The sequence below is a fragment of the Chionomys nivalis genome, chromosome 14 (assembly GCF_950005125.1).
Source record: "Chionomys nivalis chromosome 14, mChiNiv1.1, whole genome shotgun sequence".
NCBI classification, from domain to species: Eukaryota; Metazoa; Chordata; class Mammalia; order Rodentia; family Cricetidae; genus Chionomys; species Chionomys nivalis.
In genome coordinates, this window is record NC_080099.1 from 70,629,826 (window position 1) to 70,653,874 (window position 24,049).

The following is a 24,049-nucleotide window of genomic DNA, read 5'->3' on the forward strand; positions in this document are numbered from 1 at the left end:
TTAAGTTCATCAACAAATAAGTGTTTTTAAAGGATGATAATTATCTGATACAGGACAATGAAAATGATCCTTCAGCTTTCCTAAAATGGAAATTTTTGTAGAAATGCCAAGAATCACAACATATCTTATGAATTTTTAAAAATACATAGGCCTGTGAGATGGCTCAGTGGATAAAAGTGCTGCCACCAGGCCTGATGACATCTCTAAGTTAGATCAGTGGATCTCACACAGTGGAAAGAGCGAACCAACTCCATAAGCTGTTCTTTGACCTCCGTAAATACATAATAAATAAATGTGATTTTTTTTAAAAAGCAGGAAAGAAAAAAAAATCACAGATTTTGATACTGAAATCACTGCATAATCTGTTTTACATATGAATCATACTAATTATATTTCTAAAGAACTGGAATGTTTTTTTAATGAGGGAATGTAACAACCTGTATTTTCAAAATATGACCACACTGATCTAGATGTCAGCCCATGTGCTCCTAGTAGCAGACACTGACTCTCCACCATGAAGAGCGGGCTCCACTTCCCTCCTCAGAAAGAACACTGTCTAACATCTGATGCTGATAGGTCACGAAAGCCTACACAGATGTCAGCGGTGCTCCCTTTCTGGTCTGAAGCTCAAGTCTGTCTGCAACGCAGCAAGCACAAGCAGCCAACACCTGGGGACAGAGCTACAGAGAAACACCCAAGAATCCCTGAGTGCACCCAGACTCCCAACTAAAGCTTCAAATGCTTTAAAGTGAAGATAGGACATTTCTTGTGCTGGCTCCAAATTTCTGACCTATAGGAGCCAACATATAAATCATTTTGCATATGGCATTTGGGTTATCTGTTAGGTAACCATACTAAGTGTAACAAAGAAAATAAAAAATGCTTTGTTGTTACAGTTTTCCTACAATACAATATACCAAAAATAACGAACTAAATGTGACTTTAAAAGAGAAAGAAAAAAATCCTAAAAGTAGTTTAACACCGTGGGCCTGGGAATGTAGGTAATTATCAAAAGTTTCGATTTTAAGGAGGTCGTTCTAGCATGAAACAAATATCAGAAGCTACATGTGGAATGACGCGCACATTTGTACATATGCATTAGAGGGCTTCCCCAGCTCTTTGTACTGATGCTGAAAATCCAGACTCAGGCCCTCCTGCTGGCACAGCGAATACTTGACTCACTGAACTATCTCCCTAGCGCCCACATTTTGTTATTTCTGTTTCTAAATTACTTAAGTTTTCATTAGAAGAATCTTAGTAATTTTATAACTTGGGAAAAACAATTTTATTATTCCTTAAACCAGCATAGTTTAAAACTAATATTGCAAAGTTGGGGTGTGTATACACCATAATCCCAGCACACACAGGTGGAGTGAGGAAGACTGCCACATGTTCTGGACCAGCCAGGGCTACAGATTCCATTGTCTCAATGATCAAAAATAAATAAAAAATTAGGAGTGAAAAAAATAAAAATACTATTCCAGGTTTATCAGCTATGTCAAAAAAAGTCAGTCAGATACTAATGAGAGAAAACACAGACACAGTCTCTACTGAAGATACCTGTACAAAATTTTAACTCATTTGAGACTTTGATCCTGCTTTCAAAATCTTTTTAAGGCCCAAATATACTCAACTATTTGTATAAAGGCAAAAATGTAAAAGATGCTGAAAATATGGGGCTATATGTACACAAACTATATTAACCCACAAAGGAAATTTTATAGTTAAAACACAAAATGTCACCATCGTAAAAATATTTTATCAGTTTACCTAGTTCACAAATATCTACAATGAAACATTCTATTTTTAAAAATTACACAATATACCTGCACAGACAAACTAGAAATAAAATTACCCAAATATGCCATAGAACTGCCCTTTGCAGTTTCCCCAAGAATCTATACTGAGCATGTGTTAACTCCAAGAGCTGTAATAACAGGACACTTAACAACGAAACTATATGCACCAGATATGCTGGATGTCTCACTTCAAATCTTACATTAGTAAGAGGGCACATAGCTGCTACTGAGATTTTTTTAACCCTTACACTGAGTTCTGTCTGTTTACGTAGACACTGCCATTCCCCACAATTCTACCCACACCACACAACAATCTCAATCTCATTGCAGGAAAGCCGACCAAAATTGTTGTCGCACTGGTACCAGTAATAGTGAACACCCACAAAATGACCATGTTTCTGAACAAGCCAGAGTAGACCTCCAAGTAGTCCATTATCCCAAAAGTAAAAGCACAAAAGTTCAACACCCCTTTGAACTGACTGTGCAGCTGATGAAGCAGCTAAACAAAGGGGATAAGAAAAATTCTATCCTGAAGCCCCCACTTAATAAAAAGCAGTTTGTAACTACTCCTTATCTATGTATTTTTCATCTCTAAATTCATTTTCTACAAAATACAATGAAAACATTCATGAACTCATAAACTGTATACAGGTACACACAATGACAACCGACATTAAAAGGGTGGGGGGAGCAACCTTCTACAATTTACAACCCATGGTTTTAAAGAAAACTTCAGGAAAACCACCAATGCACACAAATGCACATCTAAATCCTTTCTTGGTTCCCACAGTTCAAGTACCAACAAAGCCACTGAACAGCTGTGAAACAGACCAGCACTGAGAGTTAGAAAAAGAGAAAACAAGCAAGCCTCCCACTACCACCACTGGCACTGTAGGACTTATAGTGAGAATGCAACTGCCTTTAAAACAAAAGCTGGGGGTTAAAGAAAACCTAAAACAGGACAAAGGGCAACATTTCCCTGATCCCTTAGGATCCTAAGCTCCCCCAATGAATTCTCATCTAAAACTGTAAGCTCCAGCAGAGTTCCCTAGCTAAACCTATTAGTGCTTTTTCTCTGTGCTGCTGCATGTTGCATTACCCTGCAGAGTTAGCTAATGCTCTTTTTCCCAAGCTTTATGAAGACACCTGCCACCATTAAATGAACTACCAGATGAAAGCTTTGACCCGTTCCACTAAAATTCAAATGACCATCTGCTGCTTTCACAGCGTCTCTCCTAAGTTCACAGAGTTTATAATTGTTGAAAATATTTAGGAGTACAGCATGTTGGTAAGATCAATAATCAAAAATAAAAATAAATAAGTTCTTAAGAGAACCAGTTTAAAAAAAATTCACAAAGCACTGCTTAAGGTTAAATGTAAAAACCTACAAAGAGAAAGACAAGAGAACCGAAGTTTCCCTACAAGCAGTTATGTGTGTGAAGCAAATGCACAGTGAGACAAGAATGTATAAATCAGGAAACTTGATGTGACAGCAAATAAAAAATAAACATTGCTGATGAACAAGAAAATAGGAGTACGTAGTAAACACACAACAGAACATGGGAAGTGGGTCAGCCAAAGTGTTGTTGTGAACAAGCCACCATGCAGCTACAAACAGAAACAGTACATAAACACAAAGACACAAGGAAATGAAAGAAACTCGTTTCCAATAATTACCTTCAAAGAGGGCAATGCAACAAGAGACGAATGCACAGGTACGCAAATTGGTAAAACAGCCTTTAGATGAGGTTGATGAGACGTTAATGTACTAATTATGTATTTAGATATCTTAAGTTTTATGTAATAAAATCCAAAGCTTTTTAGAAATAAAAACAAATAGCCCCAGTAAATTAGCACGGTATCTAGCAATCCATGAAATTCTGTACAAACTAAAAGATTTCTAACGTCAAGGTGGGTGTAGTGGCACACACCTGTGATCCCAATACTCAGGAGGATCTCTTTGAGTTCAAGGCCAGCCTAGTCTACACACATAGTTCAGGGACAGCTACTTAAAGAGACCATGTCTCAAAACAACACGCACACCCACAAAGATTTCTAACATAAAAAATAATTAAAAAGTCAATAACCATTACTCAAACATAATTAATTGTTGGGGCATTAACTGTTGCCATCATCAATCCAAAAGAGTTCTACGCTTCATGGACTCATGAAACTTTCACTCTTTCTACTGTGACAGAAAGGGTTAGGCACCTAAGTCTGTGAATGAAAACTCCGGAAAAGCACCTGTATCTTCAGAGACTGACTGACCAGGATTTCAGTACTGTGGAGGGATTACCATGTGTCAGGTCCAGTGGCTAATTACATTCCTTGCCTGACACTGGGTCAGAACTCACATCTTGTGACTTGTAGATAGAAACCTGCCGGAATCTCTTACTTAGACAGCTCGCTTCCACCAACCTAAGAATGTCAACAGCATCTTGGACCTATAGAAAAATTCCCCCATCTTGCCACAATTCCTCTCTGATGTATCCACCAATGTAGTTTAAACCTGCATAATTTATGGCTTTCTCTGTTTAGTAAAACTAAAATTTCATGAAACTGCTTCCATGTTGGAACCTGGAATATGTAACAATCTAAATCTGTGTTCCCAGGTCACAGTCACTAAAAATGGAGATAAGTTTATTCACTGCAGAATAAACCATCTCTTATTCCCTTTAAGAGGAGAGCTGTGGTTACTGTGTATACATATCTACACTATAATTAAAATTCTTTGTTTTTTTAATTGTTTTTATTGAGCTATGTATTTTTCTCCACTCCTCTCCCTTTTACCTTCTCCCATGATCCCAACATTCCCTACTTACTATTTTTCTACTTCCCACATTGATTAGAATAATTAAAATTCTGAGTATAGATGGAAGTTTCTGCCCTGTCTGGTCCTGCAACCATTCAGTCCCAACAAAACAGAGGCTGATATTAATTATAAACTGGTTGGCCTATTAGCTAAGGCTTATTAACTAGCTCTTACAACTTAAATTAACCCATAACTCTTGTCTATGTTTGTAAACAGAGACTGCTCAATCGTTTCTCAGCTGCCCAGATCCAAATAATCATACAGAAACTATATTAATTACGACACTGCTTGGCCAATGATTTGGGCATATTCCTAGCTAGTTCTTACATCTTAAATTAACCCATTTCTATTAATCTGTGTATCACCATGAGGCTGTGGCTTACCAGAAAGGTTCCAGAGCGTCTTTCTCCTTCGGCAGCTACATGGCATTTCTTTGACTACACCTACTCTCACTCTACTTGGTTTTCCCATCTAGTTCTATTCTGCCCTGCCATAGGCTGAAGCAGCTTCTTTATTAACCAATGGTAGTAAAACATATTCACAGCATACAGAGGGGAATTCCACGTCATATGTTAGCCACATGGGTTGGTATATTTTATCAGTGAAGCATTCTCATCTTGCTTCCTGTGTCTGGCCAGTGACCAAAGACTGAGCCTTTCCTCTTCCCAGAATCCTCCTAGTTTGGTTGCCCCACCTATACTTCCTGCCTGGCTACTGGCCAATTAGCATTTTATTAAACCAATACAAATGAGAAATCTTTACAGGGTATAAGAGCATTATCCCACAGCAACTGAGGGCAAGGACTTTATGACCTACCAACTGTACTTTCTACATTTCTTACTCTTGAGAAGTGCTAAATTAGTTAAAATATCAGTTGTTAAGAAGAGCCACTATTTTACCAAGCCTTAACTTTCCCAACAATCCTAAAATAGGTATTATCCCATTTTTACAGATGAAGAAATTGAGGCTCAGAGAAGTAATTTGCCTAGAGTGACATGCTCAACACCAAATCCAGATGTGACTGGTTACAGGGATTACCTCTTGACAAGCTGTATTCTAAAAGTTCCCATTTGCCCACGTGATACTGACTTATTTTAAGAATGATGCTGTATCTAGGGTATGTTTCCCATTTGATCTACTGAACTCAAGATGTAAGCTATTAAATTGCAACCGTAAAATAAATCCCAAAGGAAATAACTTTAAATATTTAAAAGATTTCTGGGGGGCTGGAGAGATGGCTCAGAGGTTAAGAGCACTGACTGCTCTTCCAGAGGTCCTGAGTTCAATTCCCAGCAACCACATGGTGGCTCACAACCATCTGTAATGAGATCTGGTGTCCTCTTCTGGCCTGCAGGCATACATGCAGACAGAACACTGTATATATAATAAATAAATAAATCTTAAAAAAAAAAAAAAAACTAGGCTCAGTGGTGCACACTTTTAATCCCAGCACTAGGGAGGAAGAGGCAGGCACATCTCTGTGAGTTCAAGGCCAACCTGGTTTACAGAGTGAGTCCAAGGACAACCAAGGCCACACAGAGAAACCCTGTCTCAAAAAGCAAACAAAAATGTCGGTTTAAGCCTGACATAGTGGCACACATCTGTAATCCCAACACCAGGGAAGTAGAGGCAGGGGAATGCTGCAAATTCAAAGCCCGCACAGTCTACATATCATGCTCAAAGGCTGCATGAGAGATTGGGAATGGGGGTCACTAAAATAACTGCACCAAAAAGTTAAAACTCATAGAACACTTGTGCACCCGAAGTTGTCCAATTTTATTATGCAGGTAAAAAAATATTTAAGGCCAAGGAGGTAACAAATTGGATCTTAATATCCATAATTTTTGAACTCTCGGTCTGTTTAATTCATTTCATATGGCCTGGTTTGTCATCAACAAATGAAGTCCACATTCTTAGGAGAAGTAAGAAGCCTTTACTAATCTAACAGGCTGGAGCTCACTGAATGTTAACTCATTCTAGTTACAGACATTCTTAGAATTAGGAAGCCTTTACCAATCTAACAGGCTGGAGCTCACTGAATATTAACTCACTCTAGTTACAGACCACTTGGTAAAATCAGAAACAGCAACAACCTTCATCCTGACTCCCAAGCTTCTTCATTTTCCACTGCTCCCCAAAGAGAGTGGGAGAGGGAAGCCCACAGCACCATAATGCAAAATAGTACAGTTCCAATCTCTAATTACTTCCTATCTCTAGCCCTGAAAAATCCCAGAGATCAAATGATTTCTTCTAAATCAAAAAGTTTCCACTCCATTTCTTGTTTTTTTAAATTATTTTAGTGCATTGTTGTTTTGCCTGCATGTGTATCTATGTGAAAGTGTCAGAACCCCTGGAGCTCCTGTTACAGGTGTGAACTGCCAATGCTTGCTAGGAATTGAATGGGGGGAGGGGCTCTGCAAGAGCAGCCAGTGCTCTTAACAGCTGAGCCCTCTCTCCAAACCTTTCCACTCCTTTTTTAAAAAAAATAAAATTACCAACAAGTTAGCCCTGGGGTACTGGTGAGATGACTCAAAGAGTAAAATAAATGTGCTTACTACCAAGTATGATGGCTTCAGCTTGATCCCCAAGACCCCTGCATGGTGTAGGAGTGAAGCAAGTTCTGCAAGCTGCCCTCGTATGTCCACATGTGTGCTGTACAAGCTGCCCTCGTATGTCACATGTGTGCTGTACAAGCTGCCCTCGTATGTCACATGTGTGCTGTACAAGCTGCCCTCGTATGTCACATGTGTGCTGTACAAGCTGTCCTCGTATGTCCACATGTGTGCTGTACAAGCTGTCCTCGTATGTCCACATGTGTGCTGTACAAGCTGTCCTCGTATGTCCACATGTGTGCTGTGCAAGCTGTCCTCGTATGTCCACATGTGTGCTGTGCAAGCTGTCCTCGCATGTCACATGTGTGCTGTGCAAGCTGTCCTCTATGTCACATGTGTGCTGTGCAAGCTGTCCTCTATGTCCACATGTGTGCTGGGCATATACATGGCACACGCACAAAATATACAAGTAAACATAAAAAAATAAAACTACATTCAGCCCTGGAAAGTAACCAAATACTCATATCCCAAGTGTGTTCTGAGAATATAAATAATTCTAAACAAATTAAGAACCTACAAAGTAAAGACACTTTAAAAATGGTGATGACAGGAAGTATGAACATCTAAACTTGGCTATATACAGTTACTTATGACACTATCTTCTCCACTTACTTAAACTCTACCTTATCTGGCTATATCCCACAAGTTCATTTATATACTAACTGGTTAAAAACCAGAACTCATTTCTCAGAAGAAAAAAGTTTTAAAGGTAATATGAGAACTTGACTATTTCACAAAACTTGTTTATTCTAAAAATAAAATATATAGAGCAATCTGGTAAAACTGTTGGTGTTCCTAGTCCATCTAAGGCATAATTCAATCACTGTAACCCACTTCTGCACACGACAGTATTGTGGGGACAGACTTAAAAGAACATGGGTAAAGACATGGTGGTCCAGGACAGCGGTTCTCATTTAGACTCTTTTGGGGGTTATCAAATGACCCTTTCACAGAGGTCACCTAAGACCATCAGAAAACACAGATATTTACACTATGATTCATAACAGTTGCAAAATATAGTTATACAGTAGCAATTAAAATAATTTTGTCACTAGCTGGGCAGTGGTGGCGCATGCCTTTAATTCCAGAACTCAAGAGGCAGAGGCAGGTGGATCTCTGTGAGTTCATGGCCAGCCTGGTCTACAGAGCAAGTTCCAGAACTGGCTCCGTAGCTACAAGAAAACACTGTCTTGAAAAAAACAACAGAAAAAAAAAAAAAAAGAAAGAAAAGAATTTTATGGTGTTGCACAATATTAGTTTACACTGTGAAGATGTGTCTTTGCCAAGGTGTCTTCTAATTGATTTAATAAAGAGCTGAATGGTCAATAGCTAGGCAGGGGAGGAAACAGGGGACTTACAGAAACAGAGGACTCTGGGAAGAAGAAAGGCAGAGAGTCACTGGCAAGCACAAAGCAAGCACAACAGGCAGTACAGATAGATGAGGTATTGAGCCCCACAACTAAGTATAGATGTAAAAATATGCATTAAGTTATAAGAACTAGTTAGAAACAAACCTAAGCTAAGGTCGAGCTTTCATAATTAATAAATAAGTCTCAATGTCATTATTTGTTACCCTTCTAGATGTAGGTGATGTCTAACAATAAATAAAAAAATGCTGTCCCATCATAAGAAACAAGATGGATCAATGTGAAAATGGGGGGAGAGAATTTCACATGTAGCTCAAGCTATCCTGGAACTATGCAGTCCAAGACGGCCTCAAGCTTACAATTCTCCCACCTCATTAGACACAAGCCTCCACGGTCAGCCCACACATAGTTTGCAGTGCTGAAATGAAGCATATTACCCACACACTTTGATACCTACACCCTAAAATAATTCTACTTTATTTTAGATTCAGATGATTTTAATTAAGTTGTTTAAAATTCAAAAAAAAAAAAATCTGTCGAATCATTTTTAAGAAACGACTAATAAGGGACTGGAGAGATGGCTCAAACGTTAAGAGCACTGGCAACATGTTCTTCCGGGGGTCCTGAGTTCAATTCCCAGAAACCACATGGTGGCTCACAACCATCTGTAATGAGATCTGGTGCCCTCTGCTGACTTGCAGGCAGAACACTGAATACAAAATAAATATAGATAAATAGTAGATAGATCAATAGATATTTAGGTAGACAGAACAGACAGGAAAATAAATGAACAAAAAAATAATTTTTTTTAAAAAAAAGAAATGACTAATAACTAACATAGCTCAGTCAGTAAAATGCTTAAGAACCTGAATTTGATCCCCAGAACTCACTTTAACAACAATATTAAAACAAGCAGAGTAGTGTACATTTGTAACCCTAGAGTTAGAGACATAGGGACATAGGCTCAATAGAGCCTGGCTGGCCAGCTTGGCCTACTTCACAAGCTCCACACCAGTACAAAAACCCTCTTTTTTTTTTTTTAAAGGTACTTGAAAAGCTTGTCCTCTTCGCCACACTGTGCACACAATCATAAATACATACATACATATACACACACACACACACACACACACACACAGTCTTTAGTTAACAGGCAAATGGGATAGAAAAAGATAGCCAACCTCCTTTAACTTCAAGCTCCACTCACATCCCATAATCATCTTTACTGTCCCTCACCACACATTAAAAATATAAATATTAAATAGTTTTCTTCATAAAACAAAAGAACATAGCATACTATCTAATATTTGAGTAGATAAAATAATGTGACACTTTCTGCTAAAGAACTGGGGGTGGTGGCTGGAGAAATGGCTCAGAGGTTAAGAACACTGGCAGCTCTTCCGGAGGTGCTGAGTTCAATTCCCAGCAACCACATGATGGCTCACAACCATCTGTAATGAGATCTGGCACCCTCTTCTGGTGTGCGTGAAGACAAATAAATAAATTTAAAAAATAAAAAGAACAAGGTTTCAGAGGTAGATAAGTGTGTGGCTTTAGTTTTCTTCTTGGAAGAACAAGGCTTCAAGGGTAGACAGTGGTGTTTCCTTCTTGCTCACACTAACCCTTCACTGCCCTCCACCTCTCGGTGGATCTCACCCCCCTCCTCCTTCTGACCCTCTTACCACTCTCTCAATTGGTCCTCTTCTAACCACCTCGGAGACCCTGCACCCCCAATCAAGGCCTTACAGACGAAATCACCAATATTCCAAAAGACAGACTCAGAGGGTCAAAGGCAGATGTGGCACCTCACCTCTGGGACACCTCTGATATACAACATTGATCTCACTGACAGCATGGCAGAGGCTGCCAGTATCAAATGAACCTGAATTCAAGACAGCCAAAGAGAATTGCACCATAGCCTCCTCTGAGTTGAAAGCTGTGACTAACCTTTAAAATGTGACCCCCCACCAACAGATTCAGTTCTGGGTCTTGCACCCTTTATTGATGAGACTGTCTTTTCCTCAATCTATGCTCTGACACCTTTATCAAAACCTGTATGGCTGTATCTGCGTCGGCTTGTTTCTCTGTTCTATTCCACTGGTCTTTGTGCATGCTTTCTGGGCTAGTACCATGCTAGTTTTGCCACTATGCTCTCCTAAATTTGAAAACAAGTACTGTGATAGCCTCCAGCACTGCATTTTCTCCACAGGATGTTTTAGCCGTAGAAGGTTCTTCATGCTTCCATATTATAAACTCTAGAATTTTATTTTTCGGTGAAGAATGCTTCTATACTTTTTATGAGAATGCATCCAATCTGTAGATAAATGATAAGCTTTGTTTACAAGAAAGAGCTAAGTAGCAATGTGTTTCTCTACAAGTGCAGAAGTTTAATGCATTAATAATCTTTTATTTACTATAACAACACATTAAATTATTTACAACTCAAATAGAAAACATGTATGTCAACAGAAAAAGCATTTAGCTACAACAGTCAACCTGAATTCACAAATCCAAGCCACCACGAATTAAATATATCAGCGATAATAGTGGGACCCCATGTCACTTCTTCCTCTCAGTGCTGGGACCACACCTGTGAAGGCCTGGTGTCCATACTGTCACTCTCTGAGTTCATATATGAATCAGTCCTGCTGTGCCTGGAAGATATTGTTTCCTTGAAGTCTCCTCTTCTACACTGATCCCCGAGTCTTATGGGAAGGAGTCTGACAACAACTTCCTTTAGGACTGAGTACTCCAAAGGACTCTTTGTACATCGTCCAATTGTGGGTCTCACTGTTAATTCCCATCTACTGCAGCAAGAAGCTTACCTGATGTAGCCTGCATGCGGCACTGATCTATGGATACAGTATTGTCATTAAGAGTCATTTTATTACTATGTTCCTTCAACAGAATAACTGCAGGTTTTCCACTAGATCTAATTTCAGGTTCTCGGCCATGTGAGTAGTGTCCGGTATGAGTTCCACCTCACAAAGTAAGCCTTAAATCCAATTAACAAAAAAAGGTGACTGGCTATCCCATAACAACTATATCACTATTGCACCAGTGTATCTTGCAGGCGTCTGTTGTATGTCTCAGAGTTTGTAGCTAGGTGAAACTGATCCTCCAGCAGGATTCAGAGTACTTTCCAACACCATAAACACTAGTAGGGGTGAAGCTCAATTTTCCCATGTTCAATGACTTAAAAAAGTGATGCCTTCAACAATAGGGCCTTCCCATCAGACTGTGGAGAGCAACCAATAACCTTGGCAAATCCCTGGGATGCTTTGTGTGTTAGGAGTGAGGTGGCATGTTCCATGGAACCTCTGGTCAAAAACAAGAAGGTATTTGCAACTGATACCCACTAGCAAAGAAAAAATCAGTTTTCTCCAATGGAGTGTCACCGAGTATACCAACCACACACCAGGACTAGTCCCATGCCAAACTGTAGCTGAGCAACACAGAACAAACTCCCTGGTTTTGTTGTTGTTGTTTGCTTTTGTGGAAGTTTTGTTTCATTTTCTTTTGTTTGGGCATTTTTTTGTCTTCCTGGTGCTCTGTTTGTTTCAATTTTTGTTTTTGTTTTTTTGAATGGTTATTTTTCTGGTTTTGTTTTGAAACAAAGAAAGAACACAAAGTTGGGTAGGGAGGAAGGTAGGAAGATTCTGGGAGGAGTTTGGGAAGGGGAAAAACATGATATCAAAATATATTGTATGAAAAGATGTTTTCACCCAGGTGCTGGTGGTGCATTCCTCTGATCCCAGCACTTGGGAGGCAGAGGCAAGCAGATCTCTGTGAATTCAAAGCCAACCTGGTCTACAGAGTGAATTCTAGGACGCTCAGGGCTGTTTCACACAGAAACTCTGTCTCGGGGGAAAGGGAGGGACGACAAACAAACAACACACAGAGAAAGAGAGAGAAAGAAAAAGAAAAAAAAGTTTTAATTTTATATGCTTCCTGAATGCAAATATCACGTGATCAAACTCCTGCTACTATGATGGACTGTACCTTTAAACCCTAAGTCAGAATAAGGCCTTCCTCGAGGTTCAACTCCAAGCCAGGGACTTCTGCAGGAGGGGATCCAGACCAGGATTTACAGAAACAGGGCAAAGCCGGCAACCTGGGCCAAAGTAGACCTGAGACGGCAAACTACAAGTGAGCAGAGCAAGGCACAGGAACAGTGAGTTATCTCCAGGAACACTGACTAACCTATGGGGTAACTAGAACTGTGGCACTGACTGTACCACGAGGAACAATCATCTGAGCTTTGGATTCACTGGCACCTAGAAGATTATTCAACAGAATCTCAGACAGCCCCAACCACATCTATTAGAGGAAAAGATGAATAGAAAAGGTAAGATCACACACTACACCACAAAGAGCAACACAACACCAGTAAAACCTAAAGACCCTACAATAGCAAGACCTGAACAACCAAATATGGATGAATCAGAAGAAAATGACCTAAAAAATAACTTCAAGTGAATGTTTGAAATGCTTAAAGATGAAATGAGAAATTCCCTTAAAGAAACTGAGGAAAAGACAAAAAACTGGGAAGATATCAGCAAATCACTTTAAAGAAAACCAAGAAAAAGAAATCAAACATATAAAAGAAATTATTTAGAACTTGAAAGCAGAAATAGAAGCAATAAAGAAAACGCAAGCCAAAGGAATTATAGAAACAGAAATCACAAGAAAAAGATCAGGAACCACAAATGAAAACATGAACAGCAGGATACAAGAGATGGAAGAGAGAAACACAAACACTGAAGATACAATAGAGGAAATAGACTCATCAGTTAAAGAAAACATTAAATATAACAAGAGCTTAACTCAAAATATCCAGAAAATATGGGATAACATTAAAAGGCCAAATCTTAGAATAACAGGTATAGAAGTTCAACTCAAAGGCACAAAAAATTTATTTAACAAAATCATAGAAGAAAACTTTCCCTACCTAAAGAAAGATATGCCTATGAAGATATAAGAAGCTTACAGAAAACCAAATAGACTAGATCCAAAAAAAAGTCCTATCATCACATAATAATCAAAACACTAAATATACAGAGTAAAGAAAGAATATTAAGAGCTGCAAAGGAAAAAGGCCAAGTAACATATAAAGGTAGACCTTCAGAATTACACCTGACTCCTCATTGGAGACAATGAAAGCCAGAAGCTCATGGTCAAGTATTATGCAGACATTAAGAGACCACTGATGCCAGCCCAGACTACTATACCCAGCAAAACTGTCAATCACCATAGGAGGACAAACCAAGATATTCCATGACAAATCTAGATCTCACCAATACCTATCCACACACCTAGCCCTACGCACAATACTAGAAGGAAAACTCCAACCCTTTTGGAGTTGATAGGAAGAAAGACAGATAGCTACACCAACAAAAACACACACGATGATCTCATAACAGCAAATCCCAAAGAAGAAAAAAACTCACAAATTAACATCACCAACGATGAAAACTAAATTAACAGGAGATAGCAATCACTGGTCATTAATATCCCTAAATGTAAATGGACTCAACTCACCCATAAAAAGTCACAGGCTAACAGACTGAATATGAAAACAGAATCCATCCTTCTTCTGCATACAAGAAATGTATTTCAATCTCAAAGACAGACATTGCTTCAGAGTAAAGGGTTTGGAAAAAAGATACAATCAAATGGACCTAAGAAACAAGCTGGTGTAGCTACCTTGATATCTAACAAAATAGACTTCAAACTAAAATCAATCAAAAGAGACAACGAAGGACATTTCATATTAGTCACAGGAAAAACCCATCAAGAGAAATTCTCAATACTGAACATCTATGCCCCAAATACAAGGGCATTTTCATATGTCAAAGAAACACTTCTAAAGCTTAAATCATACATTAAACCCCACACACTAATACTGGGAGACTTCAACACTCCCATCTCACCACTGGACAGGTTAATCATAAAAAAAAAATGAACAGAGATATAAGAGAATTAAGATATTACGACTCAAATGGACTTAACATCTATAAAATATTCCATCCAAACAGAAAAGAATATACCTTCTTCTCAGCACCTCATGGAACCTTCTCAAAAATTGACCACATACTCGGTAACAAAACAAACCTCAACAAATACAAAAAAACAAAATTGGAATAACCCAATGTACCTTATCAGATCACCATGGTATAAAACTAGAAGTCAACAGAAATACTAATTCCAGAAAACCCACAAACACATGGGAATTAAACAATGCTCACCTGAATCATCAGAGGGTCAAGGGAGAAATTAAAGACTTCCTAAAATTCAATGAAAATGACCACACAATACCCAAATTTATGGGAAACAATGAAAGCAGTGTTAAGAGGCAAGTTCATAGCACTAAATGCCTACATAAAGAAGCTGGAAAAAAATCCCACACTAGTGAATTAACAGAACATTTGAAACCTTTAGAACAAAAAGAAGCAAACTCACCTAAGAGAACTAGATTGAGAGTTGAAATCAACAAAAGAGAAACAAAGAAAACAATACAAAGAATCAAGGAGACAAAGAGTTGGTTCTTTGAGAAAAATCAATCAACAAAATAGACAAACCTTTATCCAAACTAACCAAAAGGCAGAGAGAATATCCACATTAACAAAATCAGAAATGAAAAGAGGGATACAACAACAGACACGGAGGAAATACAGAAATCATCAGGTCATATTTTGAAAACCTGTACTCCACAGAATTGGAAAACTTGAAGGAAATGGACAACTTTATGGATAAATATCACTTACCAAAATTAAATCAAGACCAGATAAGCAAATTAAATAGACCTATAACTGCTGAAGAAATAGAAAGTCATCAAATGTCTCCCATCAAAAAAAAAAAAAAAGCCTAGCACCAGATGGTTTCAGCTCAGAATTCTACTAGACTTTCAAAGAAAAACAAATACCAATACTCCTCAAATTATTCCACACAATAGAAACAAAAGGAACATTGCCAAACTCTTTTTATGAGGCTACAATTACCCTGATACACAAACCACACAAAGACATTACTAAGAAAGAGAATTACAAACCAATATCATTCATGAACACTGATGCAAAAATACTAAATATAATACTGGCAAATCGAATCCATCAGAACAATCATCCACCATGATCAAGTTGGCTTCATCACAGAGATGCAGGGATGGTCCAACATATGAAAATCTGTCAATGTAATCAACCATATAAACAAACTGAAATATAAAAACCACCATGATAGCCGGGTGATGGTGGCGCATGCCTTTAATCCCAGCACTGGGGAGGCAGAGGCAGGTGGATCTCTGTGAGTTCGAGACCAGCCTGGTCTACAGAGCTAGTTCCAGGACAGGCTCCAAAGCCACAGAGAAACCCTGTCTCGAAAAACCAAAAAAAAAAAAAAAAACCACCATGATTTTCTCAATAGATGCTGAAAAAGCTTTCGACAAAATACAACATCCCTTCATGATAAAGGTCTTGGAGAGAGCAGGGTTACAAGGAACATACCTAAACACAATCAAGCAATCAAGGCAATATACAGTAAGCCAACAGCCAACATCAAACTAAATGGAGAGAAATTCCCAGTGATTCCACTGAAATCAGGAACAATGTAAGGTTGTCCACTCTCTCCATATCTATTCAATATAGTTCTTGAGGTCCTAGCTAGAGCAATAAGACACAAAAAAAAGATCAAGAAGATACAAATTGGAAAAGAAGAAGTCAAACTCTCACTGCTGATGATTTGATAGTTTACATAAATGATCCCAAAAATTCTACCAAGGAACTTCTACAACTCATAAACACTTTCAGCAATGTATCAGGATACAAGATTAACTTAAAAAAAAAAAAATCAGTAGCCCTCCTGTACACAGATGATAAAAGGGTTGGGGAAGAAATCAGAGAATCAACACCCTTCACAATAGCCAGAAATAGCATAAAATATCTCAGAGTAACCCTAACCAAACAAGTGGAAGACTTATATGACAAGAACTTTAAATCTTTGAAGAAATAAATTAAAGAAGACACCAGAAACTGGAAAGATTTCCCATGCTCTTGGGTAGGCAGAATTAACATAGTAAAAATGTCAATTTTACCAAAAGCCATCTACAGATTCAACGCAATGCCCAGCAAAATCCCAGCAAAATTCTTCAAAGACCTCGAATGAACAGCACTCAACTTCATACGGAAAAGCAAAAAACCCAGGATAACCAAAACAATCCTGAGCAATGAAAGAACTTCTGGAGGTATCACAATCCCTGACTTCAACTCTACTACAGAGCTACAGTACTGAAAACAGCCTGGTATTGGCATAAGAACAGACAGGAGGCCCAATGGAACCGAATTGAAGACCCGGATATCAATCCACACACCTACAAAACTGATTTTTGACAAAGAAGCAAAAAATATCAAATGGAAAAAAAAAGCATATTTAACAAATGGTGCTGGCATAACTGGATATCAACATGTAGAAGAATGAAAATAGACCCAAATCTATCACCATGACAAAACTCAAATCCAAATGGATCAAAGACCTCAACATAAAGCCAGCCACACTGAACTTTAGAGAAGAGAAAGTATATACCCAAAGGATGCTCAATCGTGCCACAAGGACATGTGCTCAACTATTTTCAGAGCAGCTTTGTTTGTCATAGACAGAACCTGGAAACAACCTAAATGCCCCACGATTGAAGAATGGATAAGAAAATGTGGTACATTTACACAATGGAGTACTACACAGCAGAAAAAAATAACAAAAGCTTGAATTTTGCAGGAAAAGGGATGGAGCTAGAAAACATTATTTTGAGTGAGGTAATCCAGACATAGAAAGACAATTATCACATGTACTCACTCATACATGGTTTTTAAACATAAAGCAAAGAAAACCAGCCCATGAGTCACAATCCCAGAGAACTTAGACAACAATGAGGACCCTAAGAAAGACTTACATATATCTAATCTACATAGGAAGTAGAAAGTAGAAAAAGACAAGATCTCCTGAGTAAACTGGGAGCATGGGTACCTTGGGGGAGGGTTGAGGTGGGGAGGGGAGAGGCAGGGAGGGGAGCAGAGAAAAATGTAGAGCTCAATAAATATCAAATAAATAAATAAATAATAAGGCCTTCCTCAAAAGAATTATTTTTTAATTATATTATGTTGCTGAGCTGTAGTGGCACGCACCTTTAGTAACAGTACTTCAGAGGTAGAAGGAGACAGATCTCTGAGTTGAAAGCCAGCCCAGTCTACAGAATGAGTTCCAGGACAGTCAGGGTTACACAGAGAAACCCTGCCTCAAAAAAACAAAAATAAAAAGGAAAGAAAAACCATTGAATTCTTTGCCTGGCAGCGATGCTGCACAACTTTAACTGCACTGCTTGGACGGCAGAGACAGGACGATCTCTGTGAATTTAAGGCCAGGCTGGTCTACAGACAGAGTTCCAGGGCAGTCAGGGCTACACAGAGACAGTAACAAGAAGACCCCTAGGGCTGGCAGCTCAATCTGACTAACCAATCAGTGAGTTCCACATTCAGTGAGCAACCTTGTCTCAAAAAGCAATGAACTGTCTAAGGAAGAGACAATGACATCTGACCTCCACACACTTGTACACCCAGACAAAATCCACCCCTTGTGCACACACAGGAAAAGTGCAAAAAACTAAATGTTGGCGGAGGCTGCTAGTTCATTTCCCAGCTGTCCAGACCTGAAATAAGCACAGAAACTGTATTAATTAAAACACTGCTTGGTCTATTAGCTTATGCATATTTCTAGCAAGCTCTTATATTTTAAATTAACCCATTTCTATTAGAGTTCGGCATCTATCTACCTACATGGCTTCTCTTCAACTCCACCTACTCCCTCCTCCTCTATCTGCTTGGAATTTCCACCTTGCCCTATTCTGCACTGCAACAGGTCCAAATCAGCTTCTTTATTAAACAATGGTATTCATAGCATGCAGAGGGAAATCCCACATCAACTAAATATAGTTTATTATTATATTATTTAAGGGGAGAAAGAGATTTGTATTTTCAGTATATTCACATCTGTGTTTGCAACTGCAAAAATATACAACAGGTAACAATGGCTACCCTTTTGAGTTAGGCACATATGCCCTTTTCAGTGCAAAAACAAACAAACAAAAAAAAAACTAGCCAAAACAAAACACTATTTTCAGCTGGGTATGGTGACACATGCCTGAAATCCCAGCACTTGGGGAGGCTGAGGCAGGAGGATCAAAAATGCAGAGTCAGCCTCATCAATACACTAAGTCCAAGACAGTGGATTGCATGAGAGCATCTCTTTAAAAGTTTAACAAAGTTTATAAAGTGCTTGTTCAAGACTGAGTTGGCTCATGCTAACTCCTTTCTGCTGGTAGCAGCAACTACTCATCCACTTCAAGATTTGCCTCTGCCAAACTTGCTGTTTTAGTAGTATCTTATTTAAGAATTCTGAAGCATAATACAATTTCAATTTTAACTTTCTAAATGACTACATTATCAAGTACATATCCATGCTGCGCAGTGGGAGCACATGATTTTAGGAAGACAGAGGCAGGCAGAACTCTGAGTTTGAGACAAGCCTGGTCTACAGAGCTAGATCCAGGACAGCCATGGTTACACAGAGAAACCTTATCTCAAAAAAAAAAAACAAAAAAAACAAAACAAAACAAGAATAGATCTACGTGAAAATAGATTAAAATAAATCGTATTTATTTTGTGAGAGCAACTCTTCTGTTTGTCACATAAAAAATTACAGTGTAAATTACTCATAGACCCCTATAATGGAGTAAACCATTAAGATCACTAACTCTCAGGTTGAATGTATAGAATTTCAACATCATGTTACTAAGACAGGATTCTAATCAAAGAAAAAGAATGGCGATGGCTGTCTCACAACACAGACACACACACACACACACACACCACGAAATCAACAGCTCTATTGCTGCAAACATATATAATTAAACAATTTGGGCAAAAATGCATTTTTCACAGTCCCAAATGGAATTTATCAACTGAACTCATAAGTCATTCTCATTCTGTGTCACCGGTGGGAAGGAAAAAGGATAGTTCAACAAAGAGAAGGCACCGAGGGACGGGCCCCTGGGAACTCCACACCATATGGCAAGGCAAGCCTCCCATCAGTTATCACTCGATGGCTGATTAATGCCAATGCTTATTAGACAGGCTCTCGGGCCCCCTGCCCCAAAGCGAAGGAAATCTGTTTGTTGTCTGCGATGCTTTTCATCTAGGAAACTTGATGGTCCTTCCTAGGAAAACTAGTTTTTGTCTACCGGGTTTGGAACCTCAAACTCCCCGTGGCCCGGCACTGCAGGGCAGGCGTCCCGCGGCTGGCCTCGCCCCTTGCTCCCACGCGCGTTGCCCGGCCCGGTGACCCGGCTTACCGGTCGGCGCGCTGTCCAGGATGCGCAGGTCGTAGGCCCCGGAGCAGCGGTAGTTGGCGGCCGTGCCGTTGTCCCACACCACCACGACCTCCTCCGGGCTCTCGAAGCTCCGCACAGTGCCTACATGGCCCTCGCCGCCGTCCTGCTTGCCCCACTTCCAATCTGGGCCGCGCACTACACGGGCGCCGACCCCCTCCACCATCACCCGGTTGTTGCGGGAGTTACTCATCGGGGCCCGGGCTGTGGGCGCCGCCGCCGGCGGGGGAGCCGTGAGGGTGCCGGGCCCGGGCCGCACTCTGGGCGCAGGCGGGGGCAGCAGCGAGCCCCACGGCCCGTGAGGCCGACTCAAAGGCGGGGCGGCGCGGTTCCCGAAGAGCCCTTCGCCCGGGCCGGGCCGTCGCGGCCCCCGCTCCCACTGGAGTCCCGCCCGCGCCGGCTCGCAGGCGGCGGCTTGCAAGCCGAGGGCGGGCGGCCGCGGGCGGGGGCTCTGACGCTTGCCCCGGGCTCCCCGGCCGGGCTACAGCGTCGGCCGCCAGCAAACCTCGCTCTCCCCCGGCCGGGAGCGCGGAGGACCGGGGGAGGCTCGCCCGGGCGCGGCGGCGAGCGCGGCGGGAGGCCAGGCAAGCTGCCGGCCCTCAGCGGCCTCCGGCCGCTCGCTCAGGCCTGGGCGCCCGGGAGCCGGCTCCGCGGTGGGCAGCGGCGCTAGCGGCCGGCGAGCGGCCGGCACCCGGGCCCCGGGGCCCGCTTCCCTCAGCCCCCGCGCACGCCGCCGCGCTCCGCCCCGCCACCGAGTCCCCGCCGGGCGAGAGCGGCTCCACATCCGGGTACCGCCGCGTCCCGGGCCCGAGCGGCGCCTCGTGAGGGACTGCGCGGAGCTCCTCGGCCGGGACGAGGCGGGAGGGCTTGGGGCGATCGCGCGATCCAGGAAAGAAAGAGGAGGAAACGGATCCCAAGGCGTCCCCGGGGCGCAGAGGGAGTGCGCAGGCGCGCGTCCGGGACTAGGGAGGCCGAACTCCCCGCTTCCCATTGGCGTGTCTGAAGGCCCGGAGGTGGGGTTGAGGGCAGTGTGGGGCGGCTGCGCGCCGGCTGCGGCTCCGCTCAGGTGAGTGCAGGTGTTCTCAGGTGCACTGGGTGTGAATTGAGGATTGCATACTGTTTGGGGCTTCCTTTTTAAAGGGAGCAAGAGTAGGGCTCATGACAGCATAGATTAAAAGTGGTGAATAGTCCCTGTACAAATTACAAACATCTTAAAGCAGAGTCTGTGACTGTGGTGTGTTTTTAAGCCTTTGGAATGTTGTGCTTGCCTTCCTGCAGAGTCCACTCTTCATACGATTGTATTTATTAGGAGATAATTTAAATTGGCTTTTGGAAGGGGTTATACCGATTGAACATAGGCTCTTTCTCATACTAAGCACATACATGTTCTACCGCTGAATTACAATTACACCCCAGCCGCTGGACTTTTAGTACCCTACCTTCGAGGATTTCGTTTGAAAGAGAATTCTGTATGTAGTCCAGTCTGGCCTGGAGACTCGCTGCCTTCACTCTCACGCCCACGAAATTACAGAAAATTTTAATGGCACTTTATTTTCCAATTTCATTTCCCACACCTGTAACTCAGCATTTGGGAGACTGTAGGCAACAGATGGTAAATCGTTGGCCAGTCTAGGCTACTTACTGAGACTATATCTAAAAAAACAAGCAGATAAAGCCAAGAATTTTACTTTACCTTAAATGAATAGCTGCACTTTCTTAAACTGGGAAGGCGTTTAAGAGGTAATGTAAGCTAGCGGTTCAATTTGGAGGAGAGCGGCTGTTTACGACAGCATCTGATGAGGCCCAGTGTGGCATCAAAAGTCCTTAAAGAAATGTAATATAGCCACATTGTTCTGATACTGTTGGGTCCAGGGGGATCACGCAAAGATGAGAGTACCACCAAGTCTAATAAACCAGAAGCAAACTGTATTCCAGAAACCAGATCCCAGGAAAACCAGAAGCAAACTTAAAAAACAAAAAACCACCGAGGGGCACAGAAGCTTATCAGCTAGCTGAGACCACAGACATGGTCTTTGTTAGGCTGGGGCAAAAGAGTTTCTGAACCCACTTTTTATAGTAGGGGCACCAAGCATTAGATCTGAACAAAGGAATTTTTATGATCTTGCCCCCAATCCGCAGGTCAGTCAATGTAGACCCTAAGGAGGGGAGTGAGGTCTAACGTCAATGGGTAACTAGGCAGCCATCATGAAATATGTTTTAGAGTAGATTACAGCGAAAGTCACTAATTGCAAGAAAACAGATGTCTTTAGCAATTAGTCAGAAAAGGGACTGCTAGTAATACCAGAAGGTTAATAAATTAGAATTAATTGGTTCTTAGGCTGGGAACTTAGAAGATAGCAGAAAGCTTTTCACACTATCTCAAGGTAAAACTCAGATACAGACTGCCATACTTTACAACCTCCATTGTCGGAGCTCATTAGTTAGATGGTGTTTGTACCTTGTCCACTGTCTGTCCTGGAACCTCCAGGCAGTGTATACTGGAGCCCCATGCCTCCCCTTTGATGGCGCCAGTTTCCCATAACGGAGACAGTACCTAACGGAGAGGTCACGTATCTCCGTCTCCTAGAGGTTAACTCAGTTCACATCTGTCGTTCATTAAGGATGGCCAGGACACTACTCTCAGTTTACAGAGAGAAGCTCCGGCCTTGTAAGTAGAACAGCCAGTTGTAAAATGAAATGACGTCGGCTGATGGAGGCTCCTTAAGTGTCTGAGAAAATAGCTCACTGTGAATAATTGATCCTTGATCTGCTGAGAAAGCTGCTGACAGTCTGTTCTCCTTCCCCTGGACTTAGAACTTTATAATTCTTTATTTCTACATTCTTATTTCTGGAATCTGTATTTTATTTTCTTATTCTTGGACTCTTCAGTTGCCCCATAAAATAGACATTATAAAAAGATTTTTTTAATCTTTAGAAAGGTTTTCATGATCTTTCTTAACCTAGATCACATCCTGAGATGTTTATATTGGTATTTTCCAAAATTGATGTGACTCATCATGGAAACCCACTGTATCAGACACAGGTCTGTCATATGTATAACATACACAGGTATGTCATGTATATAATGCAATTGTTTTACACATAAGTTTATCGTACATCCATTTTTTAGGAAATATTTGGAGCTATCCAACACTTACACAGGTAAGATAAATAAACCCTGCAAGCACTCTGAAGGCAGGAGCAAGTGAGTGCTTTCTTCCCCAGGTGATGCAGGGATTCGTGCTGTTGCTCCTTTGTCCCCTCAGACTGCTAACGGAGGGAGAAGAGCAAGGAGCAGAACTCCTGAGATCCTTACTCCAGATCACATGTCACGGTCCATCCTCTAGAACTCAGAACACCTATGTGAGAGGAGGGCAAACATAGTCTAGCTAAGTGCTGTGTGCAGTGACCACTATTCACTTCTGAAAATACAAATCACTCTTAAGTAGTCCAGCAGCAGAAAATATAGCAAACTGACTTCAAAAAGTGTTGGGTGAGCTGCAGAAGTGAAGCGACATCAATGTACTAGAAAATACCATCCCTTAGTATTAGATGTTAAGTTGGGAGCATAGTTCCCGGTCCCTCGCATCTATCCCAGCGCCCAGGCCTGGTCTGGACTTCAAATCCCAGCAGGCCAGGTCCTGACCCCACCCCCAGGGAAGGGTCAGGACCACTCCCCAGGGTACTTAAGTGATCCCCCAAAAGAAGAACACATGGTCTCCCTTTCTTCCTCCCTGGGGTCGCATTCCTATAGCTTCCTGTTTTCCCCCTGGGGCCACCCGAGAGCACAGATCTCCCATTAAACCTGGATATTTCTTAATTCGGCTTGTTTTGATTTGGCTTGATTGGGAATTTTTGTGTCGGCAGGGAGCTAATATAAAGAAATATTCCTAACACTAGAGAAGCAAAAAAAGAGAAAAGCATGGGATAGAGTTGGGATAATCTTTTTGTACACTGTGTAAAGATGTGTCTGTCTTTCCTCATCTGCCTAAGGTACCTTCTGATTGGTTTAATAAAGAGATGAACAC

At 41.1% G+C, this 24,049-nt stretch overlaps 1 protein-coding gene across 1 annotated transcript in view; it reads right to left on the minus strand.

The window, feature by feature from the left end:
• Positions 1-20,894, minus strand: part of Mib1 (MIB E3 ubiquitin protein ligase 1) — a 108,721-nt gene extending 87,827 nt beyond the window's left edge. The window contains exon 1 of the mRNA XM_057788410.1: positions 19,986-20,894. Within this exon, the coding sequence (XP_057644393.1) occupies positions 19,986-20,214 (229 nt within the window). The 5' untranslated portion in view covers positions 20,215-20,894. The remainder of the gene's footprint in view (positions 1-19,985) is intronic.
• Between the last annotated feature and the right edge of the window lie 3,155 nt (positions 20,895-24,049).